The sequence below is a fragment of the Rhinoraja longicauda genome, chromosome 9, assembly GCF_053455715.1.
Source record: "Rhinoraja longicauda isolate Sanriku21f chromosome 9, sRhiLon1.1, whole genome shotgun sequence".
In the NCBI taxonomy this organism is placed as follows: domain Eukaryota; kingdom Metazoa; phylum Chordata; class Chondrichthyes; order Rajiformes; family Arhynchobatidae; genus Rhinoraja; species Rhinoraja longicauda.
Window position 1 is genome coordinate 45,811,180 of NC_135961.1, and position 24,761 is coordinate 45,835,940.

General features: G+C 41.6%; 1 protein-coding gene across 2 annotated transcripts in view; it reads right to left on the reverse strand.

The window, feature by feature from the left end:
- drc8 (dynein regulatory complex subunit 8) overlaps nucleotides 1-23,158 on the reverse strand; it is a 52,470-nt gene extending 29,312 nt beyond the window's left edge. The window contains exons 1-4 of one of the 2 annotated variants that reach the window (XM_078405885.1): nucleotides 23,119-23,158; nucleotides 19,025-19,109; nucleotides 10,775-10,847; nucleotides 6,096-6,175 (exon numbers count right to left, since the gene is read on the reverse strand). In XM_078405885.1, coding sequence (XP_078262011.1) covers nucleotides 6,096-6,175; nucleotides 10,775-10,847; nucleotides 19,025-19,109; nucleotides 23,119-23,143 — 263 coding nt within the window. In that variant the 5' untranslated portion in view covers nucleotides 23,144-23,158. Of the gene's footprint in view, nucleotides 1-6,095; nucleotides 6,176-10,774; nucleotides 10,848-16,820; nucleotides 16,890-19,024; nucleotides 19,110-23,118 lie in introns of those variants that run through there. The other variant, XM_078405884.1, reaches the window with a different exon arrangement.
- Between the last annotated feature and the right edge of the window lie 1,603 nt (nucleotides 23,159-24,761).

Sequence of the window (24,761 nt, forward strand, 5' to 3'; positions counted from 1 at the left end):
TTTTCAGCTTCTCGTTAGTGCATTTACTCCAGAAAAGTGCAGCCGAGAGCAAACATTTGTTGTTCCCACCACCAGCTGCTCTTCCGAGTAAAAATAACTTGAACTATATCACAGACTGTTTAAATCTGGAAGAATTAAGACCTCCTGTTGCAGTGAGCTAAGCATGCAGAGCTGCTTCCTCCTATTGGCACTGCTTGGTCAACTGGCTGTCCATACTTACTGCTGCAGCCCAACCAGTCTCAGATGAATGCTTGGAAAACACAGGTGAGGGTCTCCAAACAGGGGGACATTTAAAGAAAATGGATAAAAACCATCAAGGTGCCATTTAAATCCAAGCCTATAATAAAAATATCCAACAAGAAAAAGCTAAATCCATTGTGACCAGAGCAGACGTTGATTTTATTGACTCAATTGCAAAATAGTTTTAAAATAATTGAAACGATTCAAAATTCTGAATAATTTACAACAATGTTAAACCTTTGAATGAACTCTGTTTTATCTTACTAGTTATGACAAGCATAACATGTCAAAGCCTGTGATGGAAAGATTTGGGGGGGTCAATGGACACTTTGGTGGCATTATTTAGCATGTCTGGTGCTCGGAAATTTGATCATGCCACCATTTTCGATCATCCAATATTATCCAATAACACACTATAAAGAAAACAAAAACAGAAAAGCTCTATCAGGAAATTCCTTTGCTGCATTTTTGGATCATTAAAGTATTGTTGCATGTTCACCTAAGGCAATTCATCCCTGTGTATTAAGACATTAATTTATATTTGTGATCTGATTATAAGCATAGGCATATTGTGTCTGACAACACATCCAAACAAGGTTAAAAAAAAAGGATCATGATTTTTTCCTGCTTGAATTTTGTGCATTACTGGGCACTTTGCTACAAAATGAGCATATGAGGGTTTCAAACCTTAAAGGGAACAATTCCACTGTGACACACCACTGCAATATGTTTTCATGGTCACATCATTGATTGAAGCATGATCCATGACTGGACGCACCTGTTCAAATTTCTGGATTATTATTTATCTCAGAAATCGTCATCATCATCACATTCCACTCCAGGAGAAATCAATTTTTTACATATACCACACTGTAGAAACGACCAATGTGATAGTATTTCTTTGCAGTCATGCATTCAACACCCTAACATAGAAACATAGAAAATATGTGCAGGAGAAGGACATTTGGCCCTTTGAGCCAGCATCGCCATTCATTGTGATCATGTCTGATCATCCACGATCAGTAACCCATGCCTGCCTTCTCCCCATATCCCTTGATTCTGCTAGCCGCCAGAGCTCTATCTAACTCTTTTTTAAATTCATCCAGTGAATTGGCCTCTATTGCCTTCTGTGGCAGAGAATTTCACAAACTCACAACTCTCTGGGTAAAAAAGGTTTTTCTCATCTCAGTTTTAAATGGCCTCCCCTTTATTCTTAGACTGTGACCCTGGTTCTGGACTCCCCCAACATTAAGAACATTTTTCCTTCATCTAGCTTGTCCAGTCATTTTATAATTTTATATGTTTCTAGAAGATCCCCTCTCATCCTTCTACATTCTAGTGAAGCCCAGTCTTTTCAATCTTTCCTCATATGACAGTCCCGCCATCCCGGGGATTAACCTCATGAACCTACGCTGCACTGCCTCAATAGCAAGGATATCCTTCCTCAAAGTAGGAGACCAAAACTGCACACAATATTCCAGATGTGGTCTCACCAGGGCCCTGTACAACTGCAGAAGGACCTCTTTACTCCTATACTTAAATCCTTTCATTATGAAGGCCAAAATGCCATTAGCTTTCTTCACTGCCTGCTGTACCTGCATGTTTACCTTCAGTGACTGGTGTACAAGGATAACCAGGTCTTGTTGAACTTCCCTTGTTCCTAATCCGACACCATTGAGATAATAATCTGCCTCCTTGTTCTTGCCGCCAAAATGGATAACCTCACATTTATCTACATTATACTGCATTTGCCTCAATAGCAAGGATATCCTTCCTCAAAGTAGGAGCCCACTCACTCAACCTGTCCAAGTCACCCAGCAACTTCTTAGCATCCTCTTCGCAGTTCACACTGCCATCCAGCTTTGTGTCATCTGCAGATTTGCTGGGGTTACTTTTAATCCCATTATCTAAATCATTAATAAATATTGTAAATAGTTGCAGCCCCAGCACTTAGCCTTGTGGCACACCACTCGCCACTGCTTGCCATTCTGATAGGGACCCGTTTATTCCTACTCTTTGTTCCCTGTCTGCCAACCAATTCTCTATCCATGTCAATACCCTACCCCCAATACCATGCATTATTATTATTATTATTATGTGCTCTAATGTTGCCCACTAATCTCCTGTGGGACCTTATCAAAGGCTTTCTTAAAGTCCAAATACATTACATCCACTGGCTCTCCTTCATCCATTTTACTTGTCACATCTTCAAAAAAATCCAGAAGATTAGTCAAGCAGGATTTCCCCTTCATAAATCCATGCTGACCTGGACCAATCCTTTTACTGCTATCCAAATGTGCCGTTATTACTTCTTTAATAATTGACTCCAGCATCTTCTCCACCACCGATGTCAGGATAACTGGTCTATAATTCCCCATTTTCTCTCTCGCTTCTTTCTTGAAAAGTGGGATAACATTAGCTACCCTCCAATCCACAGGAACTGATCCTGAATCTATAGATCATTTGAAAATGATTACCAATGTGTCCACATTTCTAGAGCCACCTCCTTGAGTACCCTGGGATGCAGATCATGGGGATTTATCAGCCTGCAGTCCCATCAGTCTACCCAATACTATTTCTTGCCTGATGCAAATTTCTTTCAGTTCCTCTTTCTCCCTAGATCCTCTGTCCTCTAGTGCCTCTGGGAAATTGTTTGTGTCTTCCTTAGTGAAGACAGAACCAAAGTACCTGTTCAACCCTTCGGCCATTTCCTTGTTCTCCATAATAATTTCACCTGTGTAGGAGCCATTTTGCAGTTATTAGTTATTTTTGCTTATTAATATCATTACCTTGTATCCTGCTGTAGTTTGGACACTATAGAGTTAATGCAATGCTAACGTAGGGGCTGGGCGGAGCCAGAGTACGGGCAGTTGGGTACGTGCTGGCACAGAGTGGGTGAGCTGGGAGGTGCTGACAGGGTCAGCTAGAAGCTCTGCCAAAAGATTTATCAGCCATGATGTAATGGCCTGTAAGTTTTATTAACAAGAAGATTAATACAAACTGTGTCGAAGTTATATCTGGCAATTCGTAACGATCGCATAGACTGTGGTAAGATATGGAATTTTACCTAGCAATTAATAACCAATCGATGACAAGAGATATGCCAAAATGTTTATTGCACCTTCAAATAAAGAAGACTAACTATTAAACGTCTGGGAGGATCTCTGTTATTAGTTGTTTGAGTTATTATGCTTATCGCTGACCCGGTCTATGCGAGTGGCAGCTGGGGAGCTAATTGAGATAGACGAGAAGCTGACCGCTACAACCTGTTTCTGCCTTCAAGCGACTCACATTTGTTTTTACTAATCATTTTCTCTTAACATACCTAAATAAGCTTTTACTATCCTTCTTTATATTCTTGGCCAGCTTACCCTCGTACTTCATCTTTTCACCCCGTATTGCCCTTTTTTTTTACCGTCTGTTGTGCTTTGAAAGTTTCCCAATCCTCTGGCTTCCCACTACTCTTTGCTATGTTATACATCTTTTCTTTTAGTTGTGGTTATCCCCATACATATCACAGCCAATCCAATACTTTGGAAGACTAGTCACTGGGGTAAAGTGGAAATGTAGAAGGTAACCTCTGCAATCTCCTTCAAACAGCAAAGGGGAAATTACCCGATTATCAGTTTTTGTGACATTCATTATAAGCAACCATTACCAAGGGCACAAGTTCTTTGATTATCTTTGAATAAGTCCTATGGGTTCTTTACTACAACAATGCTTCAATCCTGTAGTACCTCATTCGTATGGCAACCTAGATTTCTCTCTCAAATGATGAAGTTAGAACATGCTAGCCACAAAGTCACAGCTGATGCAGCTGCTGGAATAGTCCTGTTCTTGGGGTAGTTAGTTGCAGGCCGGTAAAGATAATGCAATGAAAAATCTAAGGGAAATATGAAAAACAACTTTTCAATCAACCTCAATAAATTACAGCAGCAATCTGTGTGATATTTTCTGATTGATGTTTTGACATCACCAGGGGACAATGTAGATGACAAGGACAGAGTCCCCCTTGTCCTCACCTTCCACCCCATCAGCCGTCGCATACAGCAAATAATCCTCCAACATTTTTGCCACCTCCAACAGGATCACACTGCTAGCCACATCTTCCCATCTCCACCCCTTTCCGCTTTCTGCAGAGACTGTTCCGTCCGCAACTCCCTGGTCAACTCGTCCCTTTCCACCCAAACCACCCCCTCCCCAGTTACTTTCCCCTGCAACCACAGGAGATGCAACACCTGTCCCAATACCTCCCTTCTCGACTCCGTCCAAAGACCCCGACAATCTTTTCAGGTGAGGCAGAGGTTCACTTGCACCTCCACCAACCTCATCTACTGTATCCGCTGTTCCAGTTGTGGGCTCCTGTATATCGGCGAGACCAAGTGCAGGTTCGGCGATCGTTTCACTGAACACCTCCGCTCAGTCCACCTAAAACTACTTGATCTCCTGGTTGCTCAACACTTTAACTCCCCCTCCCATTTCCACACTGACCTTTCTGTCCTAGGCCTCCTCGATTGTCAGAGTGAGGCCCAGCACAAATTGGAGGAACAGCACCTCATATTTCACTTGGGAAGCTTATACCCCAACTGTACCTGGTGCTTTATCTGATGCTGTACATTTGACTTCTCTAACTTCAAGTAGCCCTTGCTTTCCCTCTCTCACCATCTCCTCCCCCTTCCCAGTTCTCCGACCAGTCTTACTGTTTCCGATTACATTTTTATCTCTGTACCGCCCACTCCCCTGACATCAGTCTGAAGAAGTGTCTCGACCCGAAACGTTACCCATTCCTTCTCTCCAGAGATGCTTCCTGTCCCGCTGAATTACGCCAGCTTTTTGTGTCGACCATGTGATCTGACCATCCTTTCTTACACACAAAGCCATGTTCACTATCCTAATTTGTTCTTGCCTTTCCAAATCCTGGTACATCCTGTTCCTCCGGTAACTTTCCCACCACTGATGTCAGGCACACTGGCCTGTAATCTCCAGATTTGCCCTTGCAGCCCTTCTCAATTAAAGGGACACATTAGCCACCCTCCAGGCTTAGGGTGCCTCACTTATTGCTAAAGACACTGCAAATGTCTTTGCCAGGGATCCTCAGGTACACTTGATCAGGCCCTGGAGAGTTATCTACTTTAATGTGCATTAAGACTGCCAGCACTTCCTCTTTTGTAATGTGGATATGTTTCAAGACATCACTACTCTCTTCCCTGAATTGGGTAGCTTCCAAGAACTTCTCCATGATAAATTCAGATGAGAAATAGTTATTCAAGAGCTCACCCATCTCTTGTCGCTCCACACAACTGCAGCCACATTGATCTGAAGGGATTCTCTCCTTAGTAACATTTTTGCACTTAAAATATTTGTAGAATTTCTTAGGATACTCCTTCACCTTATCGATCAGAACTATTTATATTTACCTTCTTGCTTGCCCCGCTAATAGTGCTGTTACACATATTCTACTTCTCAGGGTTTTAAAAAAAATTACAGCTACTTATATGTGACATGTACTCCTTTGTTCTGACCAGGGCGTTAATGTCCCTCATCAACCAGACTTCTCCAATCCTGCGTGCCTTGCCCTTTGCCCTTTGAACTCTCCCCAATTCACTTATAATAGCATTCCATTTACCAGACATCTCTTCATCTGCAATCATGGGATAAGGAATAATAGTACTTGGAATACAATTTTATAAAAACTGTTATATCAAATGTAACACAGAAAGCATTCAATTATTAACAAGTAATTTTGGAATGGAATGTGAATGTTTTGATTACAACAATATTACACATTTTGAATTAGTTATGTGTCATTTTAGTAAATGTGTCTAAATGCATAAAATACTTGATCCAGAACTCACTTTCTTTCTATTAATACTTTAGTCATCATTGGAAGGAACTTATCAAACTGTATATAGCCAGTGGGTTCTTCTTCCTCCACCTTTAAATTCAAATTACAAAAGGTATTGACTTAGAAATATAAGTTATACTAGTATTTAATTTTCTTTAACCTCTTTTTTACAAACTAATGGCTTACAATTACAATATCAAAACTTAATAATCAAGGCAAAAGATTTTCAAAAATAACCTACAATATATTTGTTGTGTCAAAATAATCCAATTTAACAAAAACAATTTAAATGCCAATGTAATTATTAAATGATCAATAAATTAAACTATTGGATACCAAGAGCCCAAAGCTTGTATTGGTATTAAGATGTAAATTAATTAAAAGTGAGTTGCTGTAGCTTGTAGCATCTTTTACTGGTGTATTATAATGAAATTCAGTCTTGAGAAAGTATTAGTTCATATCTATAAGACAAGCAACATGGATTACCTGGAAGTGGTCCTGTTATTACAAATCAACAATCTCATACATAACTCTAATAAGCCTCCCGAAGAATGCTTCTTGCTATAAACATGTCTGAGTATATCAAGACTAAAATTGTTCTGAAGAAAAACTTAAATATCTATTTTGAATCCTTACATTATTCTCTAAATAGGAAATTGCACTCCACAATAGAACAGTACATATATTTTACATTTAATGTATGAATTTCTTAATTTGATGTATGTTGAATATGGTGAAAAGTGAGCATTTTATTATTTTGTCAGTGTATGCAAAATGTGGAAACTAGCTTTGGATTACAATATCCAATCAGTGCTCTATTATTCTCCCGACTACAAAAATGGTAAATAGAGTCATAGAGTCACACAGGACAGAAACAGGCCCTTCAGCCCAACTCATCCATGCAGTCCAAAACGGCCATCAATGTTAGTGCCATTTGATAGCATTTGGCCCATACCCTCTAAATCTTTCCAATCCATTTACCTGTTCAAATGTCTTTTAACTTATGTTATGGTACCTACCTCAACCATTTTCTCTGACAATTCATTCCATGTACACATCACCCGCTATGTGAAGAACCTGCCCCTCATGGTCCTTTTAAATCTTTCCCATGAGACCATAAGACATGGGAACAGAATTAGGCCATTCATCCTATTGAGTTTACTCTGCCATTCAGTCATGGCTGAGCTATTTTTCCCTCTCAACCCCATTCTTCTACCTTCTCCCTATAAACTTTTGCGCCCTTCCTAATCAAAAATTAATCTCCATCTTAAAAATACCCAATGTCTAGGCCTCCACAAATGTCTGTAGCAACGAATTCCTTAGATTCATCACCCTCTGACTAAAGAAATTTCACCTCATCTCTATTCATCCATTTCACATCCATTCTATCCGAGTCTTTCATTATACGGTAGGTTTTGATTATATCCCCCTCATCTTTCTACACTCCAGCAAGTGCAGGCCCATAGCCTTCAGAAGTTCCTCATATGTTAACCCAATCATTCCCGGGATCACTCTCAAAATCTCCTCTGGACCCGCTCCAAAGCCCGCACCTCCTTCCTCAGATATTGGGTCCAAAACTGCTCACAATATTTTATCATGTGCTTCCAAGTACCCTGACACTTCAATCTACTCTAGCCCAGAGTAGGGGAACTGAGGACCAGAATGAAGAAAAAAGATTTAATAGGAATCTGAGGGGTAACCTTCACACATAGGGTGGTGGGTGTATGGAATGAGCTGCCAGAGGAGGTAGTTGAGGCTAGGACTATCGCAACATTTAAAAAACAGTTAGACAAGTACATGGTCAGGTTTGGAGGGATATGCATTCACCTTATCTATGCACCTCATGATTTTATACACCTCTATAAGATCACTCATCAGTCTACTACACTCCAGGTCCTGGCCTGCCCAACATCTCCCTATAATTCAGGCCCTCTGATTCTGACAACATTCTCGTACATCTTATTGAATTCTTTCGACCTTGATAATGCCTTTCCTTTAGCAATCAAACCAAAACTAAATTAAGGCGCATGTTGCAATCAAAAACGCTTGAACAATTGGTTGTGCAATACACGTCTCGGCAACGTTTTATACAACTGCAACATATTGTCGTGACTTTTGTACTCAGTGCCCTGATTGATGAAACCCAGCGTGCCAAATGCCTTCTTCACTATCCATCCTACTTGTGATCCACTTTCAGGGAACTATGTACTTGAACATTCTAGGTCAATCTGTTCTACAACACTCTCCCAGGTTTATACCATTCACTGAAAGTCATATCCTGGTTTGATTTTCCAAAATGCAATACCTTTCATTTACATGAATTCAATGCCATTTGCCATTCCCTCAGCCCATTTACGTAGCTATTTAAGATCCCACTATAACTGTTGATAAAACCTTTCATTGTCTAAGATACCACCTACACCTAAGACAAACTTACTAACCATGCATCGACACAAAAAGCTGGAATAACTCAGCGGGATAGGCAGCATCTCTGGAGAGAAGGAATGGGTGACGTTTCGGGTCGAGACCCTTCTTCAGACATGCCTTGCGCATTCTCTTCCAAACTATTTAAATAAATGACGAACAACGACCTTCCATCATTACCCTGTGTTTCTTACCATCCAGCCAATTAGGTATCCAATTTGCTAGCTCTTCCTGGATACCATGCAATCTAACATTTCAGACTGGCCTACCATTCGGGACCTTGTCAATGGTCTTTTGAGACAACATGCACTACCATTCCCTCATCAATCTTCTTTGTTATCTCTTCAAATTACTCTAAATTATTTGTGAGAAATGCACACCCATGAACAAAACTATGCTGACTATCCCTAATCAGTCCTTGTCTATCCAAATGCTGGTACATTCTGGTAAACCCCTCCAGTGACTTATCCACCATTGATATCAGCCTCATCATCCTATTGTTCCCTGGCTTGTCATTGCTCCCCTTCTTAAATAATGATACATAAGCCATTTTCCAGTCTTTTGGAACTTTACCTAGGCTAAACCTGATGCAAATATATCTGCAAGGGCCCCCATAATTTATTCCCTAACATCTCACAAGGACCAAGGATTCACTTCACCAGGTTTGGGGGACTTATCTTTCTTGATGTGCTTTAAGACTGCAAATATCTTCTCTTTGGTAATTCGTATATGGTCCAAGATATCACAGCTAATTTGCCTCAATTCCTTAGCTTCCTTGATCTTAGAAATATTGCTGAGAATTGCTGAGAAATATTCATTAAAAATCTCATCTGTTTCCTGTGGCTCCACTCATAGACAACCATGCTGATTTTTAAGAGGACCTATTCTCTTCCCTTGTCACCTGTTTATGCTTAATATACCTGTAGTCTATTGGGAATTTCCTTTGCCTACCCTGCCAGATCCATATCATGCACTCTTTTAGCCCTCCATGTTTCCCTTTTAAGTGTACTCCAACTCTTCTTATACATGTCGAGGGATTCGCTTGAGCCCAGCTGCCTAAACTTGATGTATACCTTTTTTTCTGACCACAGCCTCAATACCTCTCATCAACCAGTTCTTCTTGTTTTTGAACAGGATTAAGGTATATCCACACATGCCAAAAAAGGAGAAGGAGAATTTCTTGAAATTATTCAAAAGGGGAAATACTTTATGGTAAAGTGCTTCCTGATTTTTAAATAAAACTAACTCAACTTTATAGCCACATCCAGCACTCCCATCTCCTCCATAAAAAAACATGAAATGAGTAATAAAAGAATATCCATAAACTTTGCACAGTACTTAGAATTGTAATGAAAGTTGAAAATATTACTGCCAGAATATATTCTTGCAGTTATAAGTTAATTCTGTAAAAAATATCATGATGAATCCATTAAAAAAGTACTGTCAGGACAACTGAATTAGGGGATCTAAAATGGCAGAGTATAGTGCACTCAGTGCCCGGCTCGTAAGTGTTCAGGATGCTGTTGTCTAACCTTGAAATGATAGGAAGAGATAACTCAAGAAGAAGATAACCCACAAAGTACTTGGGGCTCCGGGTGGAAATATTAGAAAACACAGATTCCAATGAGTTTAAATAAAAAATATCAAATATATTTTACCAATGACTCAATCAGTTAGTTCAACAAATTTTCAAATGAGAAAGATCTGTATCGGGGAAGGGATGATAAACTGCCAGGGCAAGGTCAAATGGAATGGTAGGAGTCTAAGCCTAATTTTATTATCACTCTGGACTTTATAGCAGCAATGATCGTGAATCTGTTATTCATCATTATTACACAGTGTCATTAACTGAAACTTCTGGAGTATGCAGCTGCATAGCTAAATATTATTGTAAGTGATACCCAGCTCCTCCACAGGATGGCTTTTTACATATCATTCTCATCATAAAATCCCCTGAAAAGGATATACCTTTTATCTGAGGAAAATCAAAAATAAATTACGGTGTGCCGGGCAAGTGAATTTCAGCACTTCTTTTTCATTATCAGTACCTTCCTGTTTAGTTTCAACAAATTCAGGTCAGGTCCAAAAAAAGACTCTCAGCATTAATCATGCCAACATTTTTTTCTCCATGACACTGTCCTAAGCAATTAAGAACCGACCGGACAGTAACAGCAACTAAATTGGCCTTAGGGAGATTTCACTTTCTGCCGTCCATGCAAGACAACTTAACATTTTTAGAAATAGTGCAATTTAAATTTATTGTACCTCTGCTAACATTTCATGAAGTTCTTCTTCACTTGGACAACAGCCCAGAGACCTAATGATTGTACCAATTTCTCTGCAAACAAAAGAATCAAATTAGCACTGATTGAATACAGCATATAGTCCACGTATTCATAACACTTTACTATATGAATAGCTGAAATAACAATATTTTAACTGACAATAGACAATAGACAATAGACAATAGGTGCAGGAGTAGGCCATTCAGCCCTTCGAGCCAGCACCGCCATTCAATGCGATCATGGCTGATCACTCTCAATCAGTACCCCGTTCCTGCCTTCTCCCCATACCCCCTCACTCCGCTATCCTTAAGAGCTCTATCCAGCTCTCTCTTGAAAGCATCCAACGAACTGGCCTCCACTGCCTTCTGAGGCAGAGAATTCCACACCTTCACCACCCTCTGACTGAAAAAGTTCTTCCTCATCTCCGTTCTAAATGGCCTACCCCTTATTCTTAAACTGTGGCCCCTTGTTCTGGACTCCCCCAACATTGGGAACATGTTATCTGCCTCTAATGTGTCCAATCCCCTAATTATCTTATATGTTTCAATAAGATCCCCCCCTCATCCTTCTAAATTCCAGTGTATACAAGCCCAATCGCTCCAGCCTTTCAACATACGACAGTCCCGCCATTCCGGGAATTAACCTAGTGAACCTACGCTGCACGCCCTCCATAGCAAGAATATCCTTCCTCAAATTTGGAGCTGAGATGTTACAATTTATATCAATTTATATCAAAACCATAATACTTACCAGGCACTTTATCAGTTCTATGGACAAACTTATCAGGCACTTTATCAGTTCTATGTTTCAAAATAACAACTGATTTTCAATACCGGTAATGTCCTCTTTTGTGCTCATAGACAAAAATGAAAAGCTTAATGAAATTAGAAGAGCTGCAGATGCTAGAAAAGTGGAATAACAGAAAATGCTAGAAACACCTAGCATCTGTGGAAAATGAAACAGCTAATCTTTCAAATTAAGGACTATGAATGTTTTCGTCAATCGAAAACAAAACTCAGAGGTTTGAAGAAAATACCTTTGTAGTTCTGACCAAGACTAATGCTGACTGGCTATCTGGTCACAGGCTGGGCACTATCTTCTCTGGACTTCAACGCATCCCTGGGCTCTCCCGGGCCAGGCTCACCGAGGCCACCTCAAACCCTTACCCACACTCCAGCCACCTGAGGGCTGGGGAAACTGACTCCACTGACCCTCACCTTCCCCCCAGCCACCAGCAGGCCAAAGCAGTCGACTCAACTAGGTTCCAGGTCGTTTCAGGCAGAGGGCCTCTATGTGAATTGACTCACCTGGGTCCCATCCGCCACGGAATGAGGAATCGCTTGAAGGCCCAGCTCGACCACTGCAGACACCAAACTAGGTCACGAGCCACTGGCATCAATGGGACCCGCGCTGTCGAGTGCGAGGAGGGACCGAGAGTGAGGTGGACGTTGAGAGCAAGGTGGACCGCCAAAAATTATGGAATCAGGCCACGTGTGTGTCAGAGGTCAGATGGGCCCATGGTTGGTGCCAGAGGTTGGTCGAGGAGTGTCGCTGAGAGAACAAAGAAGGACCTGGCGTGGGGGGGTTGGCGAGAAAACAAAGAAGGGGACTCGGGGCGGGAGAGGCGCCATGAGAACAATGAGGGACCCGGCGTGAGGGGCCACCGAGAGACTTTGTCTAAACTCATCTACTGCATCGGGTGTTCCCCATGTGGCCTCATGTACATCGGCCACCGTTTTGCCGAACGTTTGCACTTGGTCCGCCAAAGTCTATTGAATCTACCTATTGCTAACTATTAACTCCCTTTTCCATTCCCATACTGACCTTTCTGGGCTTCCTCCATTGCCAGAGTGAGGCCCCCCACAAAATGGAGGAACAGAACCTCATATTCCACTTGGGTAACTTACAGCTCAACTGTATGAACATTAAATTCTCCAATTTTAGGTAACCTCTAACAACCCCTGCCCTCTTCACTTTCTCCCATACAACCCCCTTCCTCCCCTGTGCCCCACCTAGACTCTTACCTATTTCTTCCCACCTCTTCCCCCTCCTCCTACATTCATTCCTCTGGCTTCATAATTTGCAACTCTTTTGTCTGTCTGTCTCACACTTTCTGCTTTAATCTTTGGCCTTCTCTCGCTTATCCATGTTTTCCAGAGATGCTGCCTGCCCCACTGTGTTACTCCAGCACTTTCTGTCCAGCATCTGCCCTTCCTTGTTTCTAAACTTCGAAGGTGAACTGGGAAGAGGGTTCCCAAGAATAAATGTTAGCAGTGACAATATGGAGTGCACTGACACTTGGTGGCCAGATTAATAACTGCTGTCAGCACGTAGTCACAAATGTAAAGCTAAAGTAAATAGTATGCATCCTCAATATTGCTATCCAATTTCTGTAATTATGTTATGAAACTCCATCAACATTGAATTATTGCATTCTAACATGTTACAGCATGGTATGGATTATTGCAGGGGAATAGAAGATGATTTTATTTTCTGATTCCATAGAGCAGGCTTACAGTAAGTCTGTCAGCATAAGTCTGAACCATATGAAATTGCCACTTTCTTCACAGCAAGCTCCCCAAACAACTGTGATGACAGCCAGATAATTTGTTGGAGTGATGATTAAAGGATAAATGTTGGCCAGGAGCCAGGAATGCCTTCCTGTTCTTCTATGAAAAGTTATTTTATACATGCACATAAATGAAAGGTTGAACGCTTGATTTAATATCTTTTCTGGAAGACAGCATCCTCAGCCTTGTGCAACCCCCACAACACCACACTGGAGTCTCAGGCTACATTATTTTCTTCAAGTCTCTGGAATGGGACTCAAACGAACTGCTCTCTAACTCAAAAGGCAAGACTACTACCGACTAAACAAGGTTCTCGTCCAGTGGCAAGGCGATCCTAGATGAATGGAGACCAGGCTCTGCTGTGCAGACTTAAAATGCACATATACAATGATGGACATATACAGTACATACATGCTTGCTCATTCACAATCCTGTTCACACCCACATCCTCAGTTCCCGTCCTTTGCCACACAACTACCATGATCTCTTTCCTCCATCAGTACCACGCCCCAAGTCTCTTTGCCTCAGTCCCTTCCCTTTATTGTCTCCCTAAGTTTCAGGATCCTTCTCAGGAGGCTCTATAAAGGCACTGGTCCGGCCACATTTGGAATATTGTGAGCAATTTTGGGCACAATATCTGAGGAAGGATGTGCTGGCTCTGGAGAAGGTCCAGAAACGTTTTACAAGAATAATCCCAGGAATTAGTAGATTAACATACGATACGTTCTCATCAATTCAGAACATTGACTTCTCTAACTTCGAGTAGCCCTTGCTTTCCCTCTCACTCTATCCCCTCCCCTTCCCAGTTCTCCCACCAGTCTTACTGTCTCTGACTACATTCTATCTCTGTCATGCCCACTCCCCTGACATCAGTCTGATGAAAGGTCTCGACCCGAAACGTCACCCAATCCTTCTCTCCAGAGATGCTGCCTGTCCCGTTGAGTTACTCCAGCATTTTGCGTCTACCTTTGAATTAAACCAGCATCTGCATTTCTTTCCTACATAGCCCAATATACCAACTTGGTCGGCATGGGCAAGGTGGGCCAAAGGCCTGTTCCTGTACAGTTCTATGACTATATAGCACTCCATTCAGTGTTTATATTCCTTTATTCAATACGTTTTACTCTTATCTTCAAGTCAGAGGATCGGGTCCCAATCCAGATCCCAAAAACAATATTCCAGAATATTCCAATATTCAGTGCATTGCTGAAGGAGTATTGCATGGTCATGGGTGCCATCTATCAGGCTGAATATAGATGGAAGGGAACAGAGACAGGGGAGGGGAAGGGGAAAGGGAGAAATGGGTACATTTGTGGTGCATAAGAAAGGGGGAAAGAGGGGTGGGGAAGGGTGTTTTGTAGGTAGATTACCTAAAATTGAAGAATACAATGTCCTTACTGTTGGTTTGTAAGCTACCTAAGTGGAATATGAGATGCTGTTCCTCCACTTTGAGTGAGACCTCACTCTGGCAAAGGAGGAAACCCAGCACAGGTGCAGGAGGTAACTCTTTCTCCGCTACATCGACAGCTACATTGGGGCTGCCTCCTGCATCCATGCAGAACTCATGGATTTCATTAACTTTACTGTTAACTTCCACACTGCCCTCAAAATTACATGAACTATTTTTGGCACCTCTCTCCTCTTTCTTCAATCATACTAAGTACCAGAGTGTATGACAGTAAACCACACTGAGTCAGTAACAAGAGTCGCCACATTTCAAGTACCAATCTTGTACCCTTCAAGTCTAAAGTTTAAAAAAAATGTTAGAGTCTTAACCTGGCAGTGGCACTGGGTCGGAGTTGCAGAGGTCCTCACCAGGTGATTTCCTTAGTTAAAGATAGACATAAAATACTGGAGTAACTCAGCGGGACAGGCAGCATCTCTGGAGAGAAGGAATGGGTGACGTTTCGGGTCGAGATCCTACTTCAGACTGATGTCAGGGGAGTGGGCGGTACAGAAATAAAATGTAGTCGGAGACTTTAAAACTAGTAGGAGAACTGGGAAGGGGGGGTGGAGAGAGAGGGAAAGCAAGGGCTACTTGAAGTTAGAGAAGTCAATGCACCTACTACTGGGGTGTAAGCTACCCAAGCGAAATATGTGGTGCTGTTCCACCAATTTGCGCTGGGCCTCACTCTGATAGTGGAGTAGGCCCAGGACAGAAAGGTCAGTGTAGGTATGGGAGGGGGAGATAAAGTGTTGAGCAACCGGGAGATCAGGTAGAGTTAGGCAGACTGAGCGGGGGTGTTCAGCAAAACGATCGCCGAGCCCACACTTGAAACAGTGGAAACAGTAGATGAGGTTGGAGGAGGTGCAAGTTAACCTCTGCCTCACCTGAAAAGACTGTCTGGGTCCTTGGATGGAGTTGAGGGGGGAGGTTTATGGATAGGTGTTGCATCTCCTGTGGTTGCAGGGAAAAGTATCTGGGGAGTGGTGGTTTGGGTGGGAAAGGATGAGTTGACTAGGGTGTTGCGGAGGGAATGGTCTCTATGGAAAGCAGAAAGGGGTGGAGATGGGAAGATGTGGCTGTAGTAGTGGGGTCCTGTTGGAGGTGCCAAAAATGTCAGAGGATTATGTGCTGTGTGCGACAGCTGGTAGGGTGGAAGGTGAGGACAATAGGGACTCTGCCCTTGTTACAAAAGGGGGGAGGGGGAGTAGCAAGAGCGGAGCTGTGGGATATCGAGGAGACCTTAGTGAGAGCCTCATCTATATTGGAAGAGGGGAACCCCCATTCCCTAAAGAATGAGGTCATCACCGGTGATCTGGCATGGAACACCTCATCCTGGGCGCAGATGCGGCGTAGATGGAGGAATTGGGAGTAGGGGGATAGAGTCTTTACAAGAAGCAGGGTGGGAAGTTAACCTGGTTTTCCACTGCTATGATAGATGGATCCCTCACCCACGTCTCCTCTGTGTCCCATACTTCTGCTCTTATTCCTCCCCCCACCCCCAACCCTCCCAATGGAACAAGGATAGAGTTCTCCTGGTCCTTACCTTTCACCCCACCAGTCTCCGCATCCAACACATCATTCTCCACCATTTCAGCCACGTTCAATGTGATCCTACCAATAGTCACATCTTTCCAGTCCCACCTCTTCCAATATGCTATAGAGACTGCTCCGTCCAAAACTCCTTGATTCACTCATCGTTTCCCACCCAAACCACCCCCTCCCCAGGTACTTTGCTCTATAACCACAGGCTATATAACACCTGTCCATATATCTCCTCCCTCATGTCCATCCAGAGACCCCAGCGGTCCTTCCAGGTAAGACAGGTTTACATGCACCTCCTCTAATCTCATCTGCAACATTTGGCACTCCTGATGTGGCCTCCTTTACATTGGCGAGACTAATCGTAGATTAGGCAATTGTCTTGCTAAACACCTGCACTTGGTCTGCCAATCCTGCTGAATCTCTTGGTTGCTAACCATTTTAACTTCCCTTCCCATTCCCATACTGACCTTTCAGACCTGGGACTCCTCCATTGCCTGAGTGAGGCTACACGCAAACGAGAAGAACAACACCTCATATTGTGCTTGGGTAATTCATAAACAAAAGATATTAACATTGAATTCTCTAAATTTGGGTAACCTACCTACAAACACCCTCAACCCCCATTTCTCTGCCCTTTTCCCTTTCCCTGTCGCCCCTCCAGGATCAGCACCCATCTTTCCCTTTTCTTTCCCTCCCTCCTCCTCTTGCACCTATATTACTTCCACTGGCATCACATTTCATGTCTTTTTTATCCTGATCTCACACTTTCTGTTTTTTAATCTCTAGCCTTTATCCAATATTCTACCTATCAACCCCCTCCCCTCATCTGTATTCACCTATCACTTTCCATGCTTTATCCCTCCCCTACCTCTCCTCCAGTCCCGCCCCCCTCCCCATCACCTCTGCCCCCATGACAATCAGTCTAAAGGTGGTCCCAAACTGAAATATCACCTATGTTCTCCAGAGATGCTGCCTGGCCAGCTGGGTTACACCAGCACTTAGCGTCTTTCAAAATAAAGTTGTGTAGTGTTTGCCCCATAATATAAATCTATGGTGGGTCAATACACTCAGAGATAAGAGATTAACTTTGATCTATCTGATTGAAAAATGACCGAAGAGTACAATTGTAGACTTTATAGTTCTACCATTCACTGACAGTAATCATTCAACATTTTTGCAGATAAATGGGAAGAAGCATACAAAGACAAAGATTTAGTTCTGCTGTCACAACATGCTGAGCTTTGATCCACTATAAATGGCTGTTGATATGTTCTTTATATGCTATATACAAATCTGTTAACATCTCCGTTTCCTTCAAAATTCATAATTTAAACAATAATACAGTAACATATTCCACCCACTATTTACCCTGTCACATAGGTCAGTCTGATACATTGCAAAGTTACTTCTTAAAATATGTTGAAGCTGTGCTCACACGAGGCATTGCACAACATTATTGCACTGATCAAATTGCATTTAGCGTTAGTTTAGGGTGATAAATAAAATTTCAATTTGCAAAATATTACCAAAATACAGTGCAGAAATTAATAGTGCAGTAAAACTAAGTAGCATAATCACAATAATATAGTATCATAGAGAAAACAAATAGAACATTCAGGAAAGTGACATAAACATTCTAAACAATAAATCGGAGGGAGATAACGTCAATGGGCCCAACAAAAATTCATACTTCTAAACATCCTAATTGTTTCATTTACACCAATAAAAACAATTATTTTATATTTTATTCAAAATAAAAATTGTATTTTGAATTTTAAAGTTTTTGTTGTTCCAATTTGCCAATTCCAAGCAATTAATGTAAGAGAAAAAAACATAAGGACCAGCCAAGCTATTTGACAAATGAGAGCTCGTCCTTCATGCACTCCAACAGTCCCATTAGAACAATCAGTTTTATCTTATGTGATGCCGATGCTAACATTGTTGCTCCAAGTCAGAAGGTTACAGGTTTAAGTCCTATCACAATCTTTGGAATACATAAATCTGGGTTGGCACTTTAAAACACTACTGAGGGAATGTTGCACTGCCAGGGTTGCTATCTCTTAGAGAAAACTTTGCCTATCTTCTCAAAGATATATATAATTAAATCCCATGGGGATAAAATTATCCTCTGATACGATTTTGTAGAAATCAGGCAAGTAATCCCAAGTGTGTAGGAAGGAACTGCAGATGCTGGTTTAAACCGAAGATAGACACAAAAAGCTGGAGTAACAGCGGGACAGGCAGCATCTCGAGAGATGGAATGGGTAACGTTTCGGGGCGAGACCCTTCTTCAGACTAGCTTGAAGAAGGGTCTTGACCCGAACATCACCCATTCCTTCTCTCCAATGTTGCCTGTCCCGCTGAGTTACTCCAAGTAATCCCAGGTCCTGGCAATATTTAACCATCAAACAACATCACAAAAGCAGAATATCTGGTCGTTATCACATTGTTAATTCTGGGACCTTGCTGTCAGCAGATTGGTTGTCAAATTTTCTCATTACCTCAGAAGGTACATCTTTGGCTACTTGGTACGACTCCGAGATATTCCCAGGTATAAAATGTACTATATGAATGTATGTTTTAATTGTTATCCCAACCTGCAGCTTTGTTCTCAAAACCAAGAACAGTTGTTTTCATAAACAGTGTAGAAGGTCGTTGACTACTAACTAACCTGACATCCACAGTGTTGTTACCCTCATGATCAAACACAGCAAATGCATCTTTAATTTTCTTTTGGATATCTGCTATTAAAGCCTCTGTAGTAAAATAAAATGTGAATTTCAGAATATTTGGACAGACTGAAGATAATGAGATTTATAACAATAACTTGCCCTTGTAAAACATCCAAATTATTTCATGAAAAGAGATAGTCCTGTTGTGGGTGGATGTTTGCCTCTTGTTAAAAAGATAAAGGTTTTAAACCGAAAGAGCATTTGAGAAAGGAAATGGTATTTGATTAGGCAATACTGCTTTCGGCCCAAGTTGCATTGAATAACTTTAGTCTCATTATTAAGCTAAAGCTCATTCACAAAGCTAGATGACTTAAAGATAAGCAGCTGCCAGGATGACAGTTGATATTATGAGAATGTAGAGCTGGATGTTACCCATGAAAGCTACTCTCAATACCTATGAAAGATACATCATGTAGGTGAGATATATAAGGTCAAAGATGTTGCAACACATTTGAAATAATCAAATAGGAATGGAAAAATACTACTAATTATGTTAGCTGAGGAGAAAGAACAGTCGTAACAGAGATGGATCCCAGAGGTAAAGGAATCTTCTTCTTCTCCTTAGGAAGCCCCTCAGGAATGAGGATGATTTGCTTCCACCCTAGTTTTGAAGTGGCTAATGTGGCCAGCTACAATTTGATTAATGGCCTTAAAAAGGAAAGGATATTGGACATAGCCACAAAATGCTGGAGTAACTCAGCGGGACAGGCAGCATCTCTGGAGAGAAGGAATGGGTGATGGGGTCGAGATCCTTCTTCAGACTGAAGGGTCTCAACCCGAAACATCACCCATTCCTTCTCTCCAGAGATGCTGCCTGTCCCGCTGAGTTACTCCAGCATTTTGTGTATACCTTTGATTTAAACCAGCATCTGCAGTTCCTTCCTACACAAAGCATATTGGAAGTCTGGAGAAGATAAATGTTTTGGGGATTGGCAGCAGAAACTAACTAAAGGATTAGTTGCCTGATAATGTTGGAAAATTGTAATTTTCTTTGAAGAAGTATCTGATAATTATCGATATGGGGCCAGAAGTGGCTGATGGAGCAGGTGGATGGATAGAGCGCGAGTTGGTGCAATCCTTCCTCCAAAGGAGCCGAAAAGAATAAAGACTAATGTTTGACTGACCATATCCAGAGCATCAAGGAGGTTGAATAGCACAGTAAATATATTGTATGTCAATATTTCAGTGATGAATAACATTACTGCAATTCATTGGACAGAAGGGACTCAAACAGGCAGTGGCATCAAAGATAGATACAGTTAGCCAGCTACAATATAATTGATGACACATGGAAGGAGATATCAGCGGTCTGGATGAAGTTGGAAAAGATAGGCAGAAGTATCAACTGTCTTTAGGTTGGCAGGCAGAAACGAAGTAAAAAGACCGAGCTTCATTGGCAAACTCTGGTTGTGCAATGACTTTTTTTTAAAGAAGTGGCTGATAATGATTGATATCTCAAAATCCAGAAACCTTTGATATAAATATTGGACAGACAATGTAACATTATATTATGAACAATTGTAAGTCAGATGTTACATTGAACAAGAAATTTGTTCAATTCTGATAAACAAACTTCAACATCCAATGTGAGTAGAGTAGATTTCTTATAAGGTATTCTGCCAGGAACCATGTGTGCATTTATAGACAGGGGATTCATAAATTAGAAAAGCAATTGAATGTTAGCAATATTAGCAAGTAACATGCTCAGGGAAATAGAATTTACATCATGAGCATTCAAGTTGATGTCAAAGTGTCAGGAGCAAGAACTCTTTGGTGGTACGTGGCCAGCAACATGGATCGCAAGTGATATCCATTCACATTTAAATGGTAGAGTCCTGTCACAGTTGGACACAATTCAACAACAGCTTTGGAAAAATAGTGTTTATCACAAGGTAATGTAATGCCACGAAAATCAAAGTACGAAATGCCTTGGGGAAAACTGCATTTGGAGTTATACGCCCAAATTCAAATGCCTCGCGTAGTGCTGGGTAACAAATGTAAGAAAAAATATTTGAGCTCTAAAGTAAGACAACCTTGAAGAATTGATTTTTTTTCATGATGAAGAAGTACAGATTTGGAATGACAAGAAATAATGTTTTAAAAGCAGGATTCTGCCCAATTGGATAATTTGAGACAATTGCCCATGGAAAATTTATGAGGCTCGAGCATAAATTATGTACATTATTAATTTTATTTATTTTCACAGTTTATTATGCACACCTCCACAGGAGCTGGCTGATCATACACAAAGCTGTGCTTATCATTCTGCTCCCCCTCTTCTCCATGGCATCTGCATGTGTAGATTACATAGCTCTAGTCTACTCAGCTCAATCAGCTGTAGCATACTGAGAATCTCATTACTTTTAACATTTTGGTTCATGATTTTATTTGATTTTGTTCATCAAACTAGATATGTTTTACATCAACACCATTGATTAAGAGAAAATAAATGTATTTCACGATTAGGAAGGCCACACGTATGACCAAGTAAGTGACTTTTCAGTGCAACAATGGGAATTAAATAGCTCTCTTCTTTTTAAGATTCCTGGTTGAAATTATCTTTCAAGAATGTTATTGAAAATCAGCTACCTTCTATAAATGACAGAGGAGAGGAGAGGGAACAAAATGGTAGAACTAAAAATATAAAAGTTAAAATCATTGTGCTCCTTTAAACGCCTTAATGTACACTTTTCTGGGATAGACTCTGATGAAATTTGATCATACAGAGACATAACAAAACCTTCTATCCAAGTTTCTATCAGCCTTACCCAAGTTTCTTTGTGAATATCACAAAATCTAACTGTGGCAGGGTCTTCAACCAGAGGTGGCAGTTTTCATCAAGCTCCCAGCTACCTTGCTACCTTGCCAGCTACACTGCAAGCTACCTTGTTCTGCACCAGCAACTTGCTTGTGGAGTCCAAAAGGACTACACAGACTTCTGAGGATTTTCCAGGTTTCATACTGTGAAATCTGCCTGCTGATCCTGTGCCAAAGGCAGTGACTCTATTGAAATCATTGGGAACCTGTGACTGCCAGGAAAATGATAGTCAGACCATTTTATTTAATTTAGTTAGTTTAAATTGGTGTAAATATTTAAGCATCTAAGATTTTTTTGTAGTATTTAAACTCCTTTAAAATGGCTTAATAATTTCAACTTTATATTGTTTTTACTAGACCTTGCGTATGTTAATTTTAAAGACAAAAAAATAAGACATTTAATTTCAGTAATAGCTTTAATATTTTGTGTGCCTGGATATCGGAGCTCACTGGCAAAGACATTTTATAATTACAACTGCCCACTCATTCCGCGAGAGCTCGTGAGTCAGGCCAATGTGCTGGGAACAAGCCTCTTAGCAGTATTCTTCACCCAGTTACACACCAGAAGAAATAATGGTGTCCAAGGGCTGGCAGCCAGTGGTGGTCAGTCGAAAATCTGCTAACTATATCTTTCTCAACAGATGTTACTAAGTTTGGCATTTTTTCTGTTTTTCTTTTAAATTTATAGCCATGTACCTGTTTGTTTAGTTTCCTACACAAGTAAACTTGATCTGAATTAAATAATAATTATAAGTATCAATCATATGGTTTGAACATACTGTAATTAATTAGTATCCTAAAGGTTTGTTTTCGTATTTGAATGGCGGTGCAGGCTCGAAGGGCCGAATGGCCTACTCCTGCACCTATTTTCTATGTTTCTATGTAAACCATTATTCTTATAAGCATTCTTCTATTTTGAACGAATCTCGCTGATTTCAAAATGCCGTTTATTCAGTTGTTCATTGAACAAACAGAGCTCAGTGAACGTTAACCCATTCGTGAACTAGCCCGGTTTTTCTATTCATGGGAGGGCCAAGCTCACTTTGTATTTTTTTGCCTGTTGATCTACAGGGCTCTCTGCACAAGCTCAGTGTTTGTGGCGTTCGGAAAGACCCTTCACCAACTAATTTTGATACAGAATATGACTGAAACATTAACTTCAATCCATGTTTGCGCACTATTTCTGTAACGTGCCCGTGTCAAATGCGCTGCTAACCTGCTGCCTCTTTGTCGTCCGCCATGTTGTTTGCACGGTTGCTAAGCAACGCCTCCCCGTCCCAGAAGCCTCGGGTCTGTTGTCAAGGAGACGGCCAAGGGAGGCATCATTGGAACAGGTAATTCTTCCTCCAAACCTTTCCATTGCTGTGACTGTGAGATTTTGTTCCAAGATGGCGCTTGGCCATCTAGCTTCTTCAGAAGCAAAACACCAACCCACCCCTCCCCATCACCTGCTACTTTCCCTTCCACACTGAGGAGGTGCAACACTTCTCCCCACACATCCTCCCTCACCACCATCCAGACATCCAAAGAATCATTCCAGGTGAGACAAAGTATAAAATGCACCTTCTCCAACCTCATCTACTGCATCCGTTGGTCCTGAAACAGTCTCCATTAAATCGGTGACACCAAGTGTGGACTCGGCAAATGTTTTGTGAAACACTTGCGTTTTGACTGCTACTCTCAGCGGATGCAAGCCCTTTCACCTCTCCCCCACAATGACCTGTCTGACCTTTGCAGAGTTCCTTCCCAAATGGAATTATTGAACAACATTGTTTTTTACAACAATCCACTATTTTCATGATCACCATTAACAATGGAATGGAATACTTTACTTTTTTGTCACGTGTGGTTAGGCACAGTGAAATTCTTTGCTGTATACCCAATGTATACAAATAGCAGCCACATACGATGCTGACAAAGTTACAAAGCACGCCGGCTCCTCCTTTTGTTCTCTCCCCCCGCCCCCAACAGCAGTTTCCCCACGCTGGGTCCCATTGTCCTTTGTAATATGCTTTATATAAGTTTTATATTCCAGATTTTTATAACTACACTAGACCAAGTGAACCCGTTTGGCCCAAACCTCTCCTGCATTGGTCTAGCACCCTCCTCTCTCCCACTGCCCCCTCCCCATCCCCCTCACCCCTTCTCCCCCTCACCCCTCCCCCCCACCCCCCCTACTCCCCCCTCCCCCCTTTCCCACCTTCCCTCACTCCCCCCCGCACATCCGGCGGCCATCCTACATAAGTATTAGATCAATGGGTCCCAACTGCGTGGGTGCAGACCCGTTTGTTTTGCGCACACGCAGATCCGGCGGCCATCTTAGGTATCAGATCAATGGGCCCCAACTTTGCATGCGCAGACACATTGGGTTCCCATTGTGACGTCAAACACGCGGACCCGTAGTAATATATATAGATGGATTTAAATTCTCCAGCTGGTATGATGGAATTCAAATTCATGTCACTGGATCACTAAACTGGGCTTTAGGATACTAATCTAATAATTTAACCAGTATGCAACCATACTCCTCTACGAAAGCATTTTCAAAATTTTCCTTCAGATAACTGAAATCTACACTTTACTTTTCTATATCTCGCGACTCCCTCTCCCCTGATGCTCAATCTGAAGGAGAGTCTTGACCTAAAACATCACCCATTTCTTCTCTCCAGAGATGTTGCCTGTCTCGCTGTTACTCCAGCATTTTGTGTGTATTTTCAGTGTATAACTAGAATCTGCAGTTCCTTCCAACACAATTCGTCTGTCGTGTAGGGGGATTGCAAGGCAGACGAGGTCATGGCCCCAGACCCGTACTGTTGTCACGCAACTCCTACTGGGGGGCAGGCCATGTACTGCAGGCAA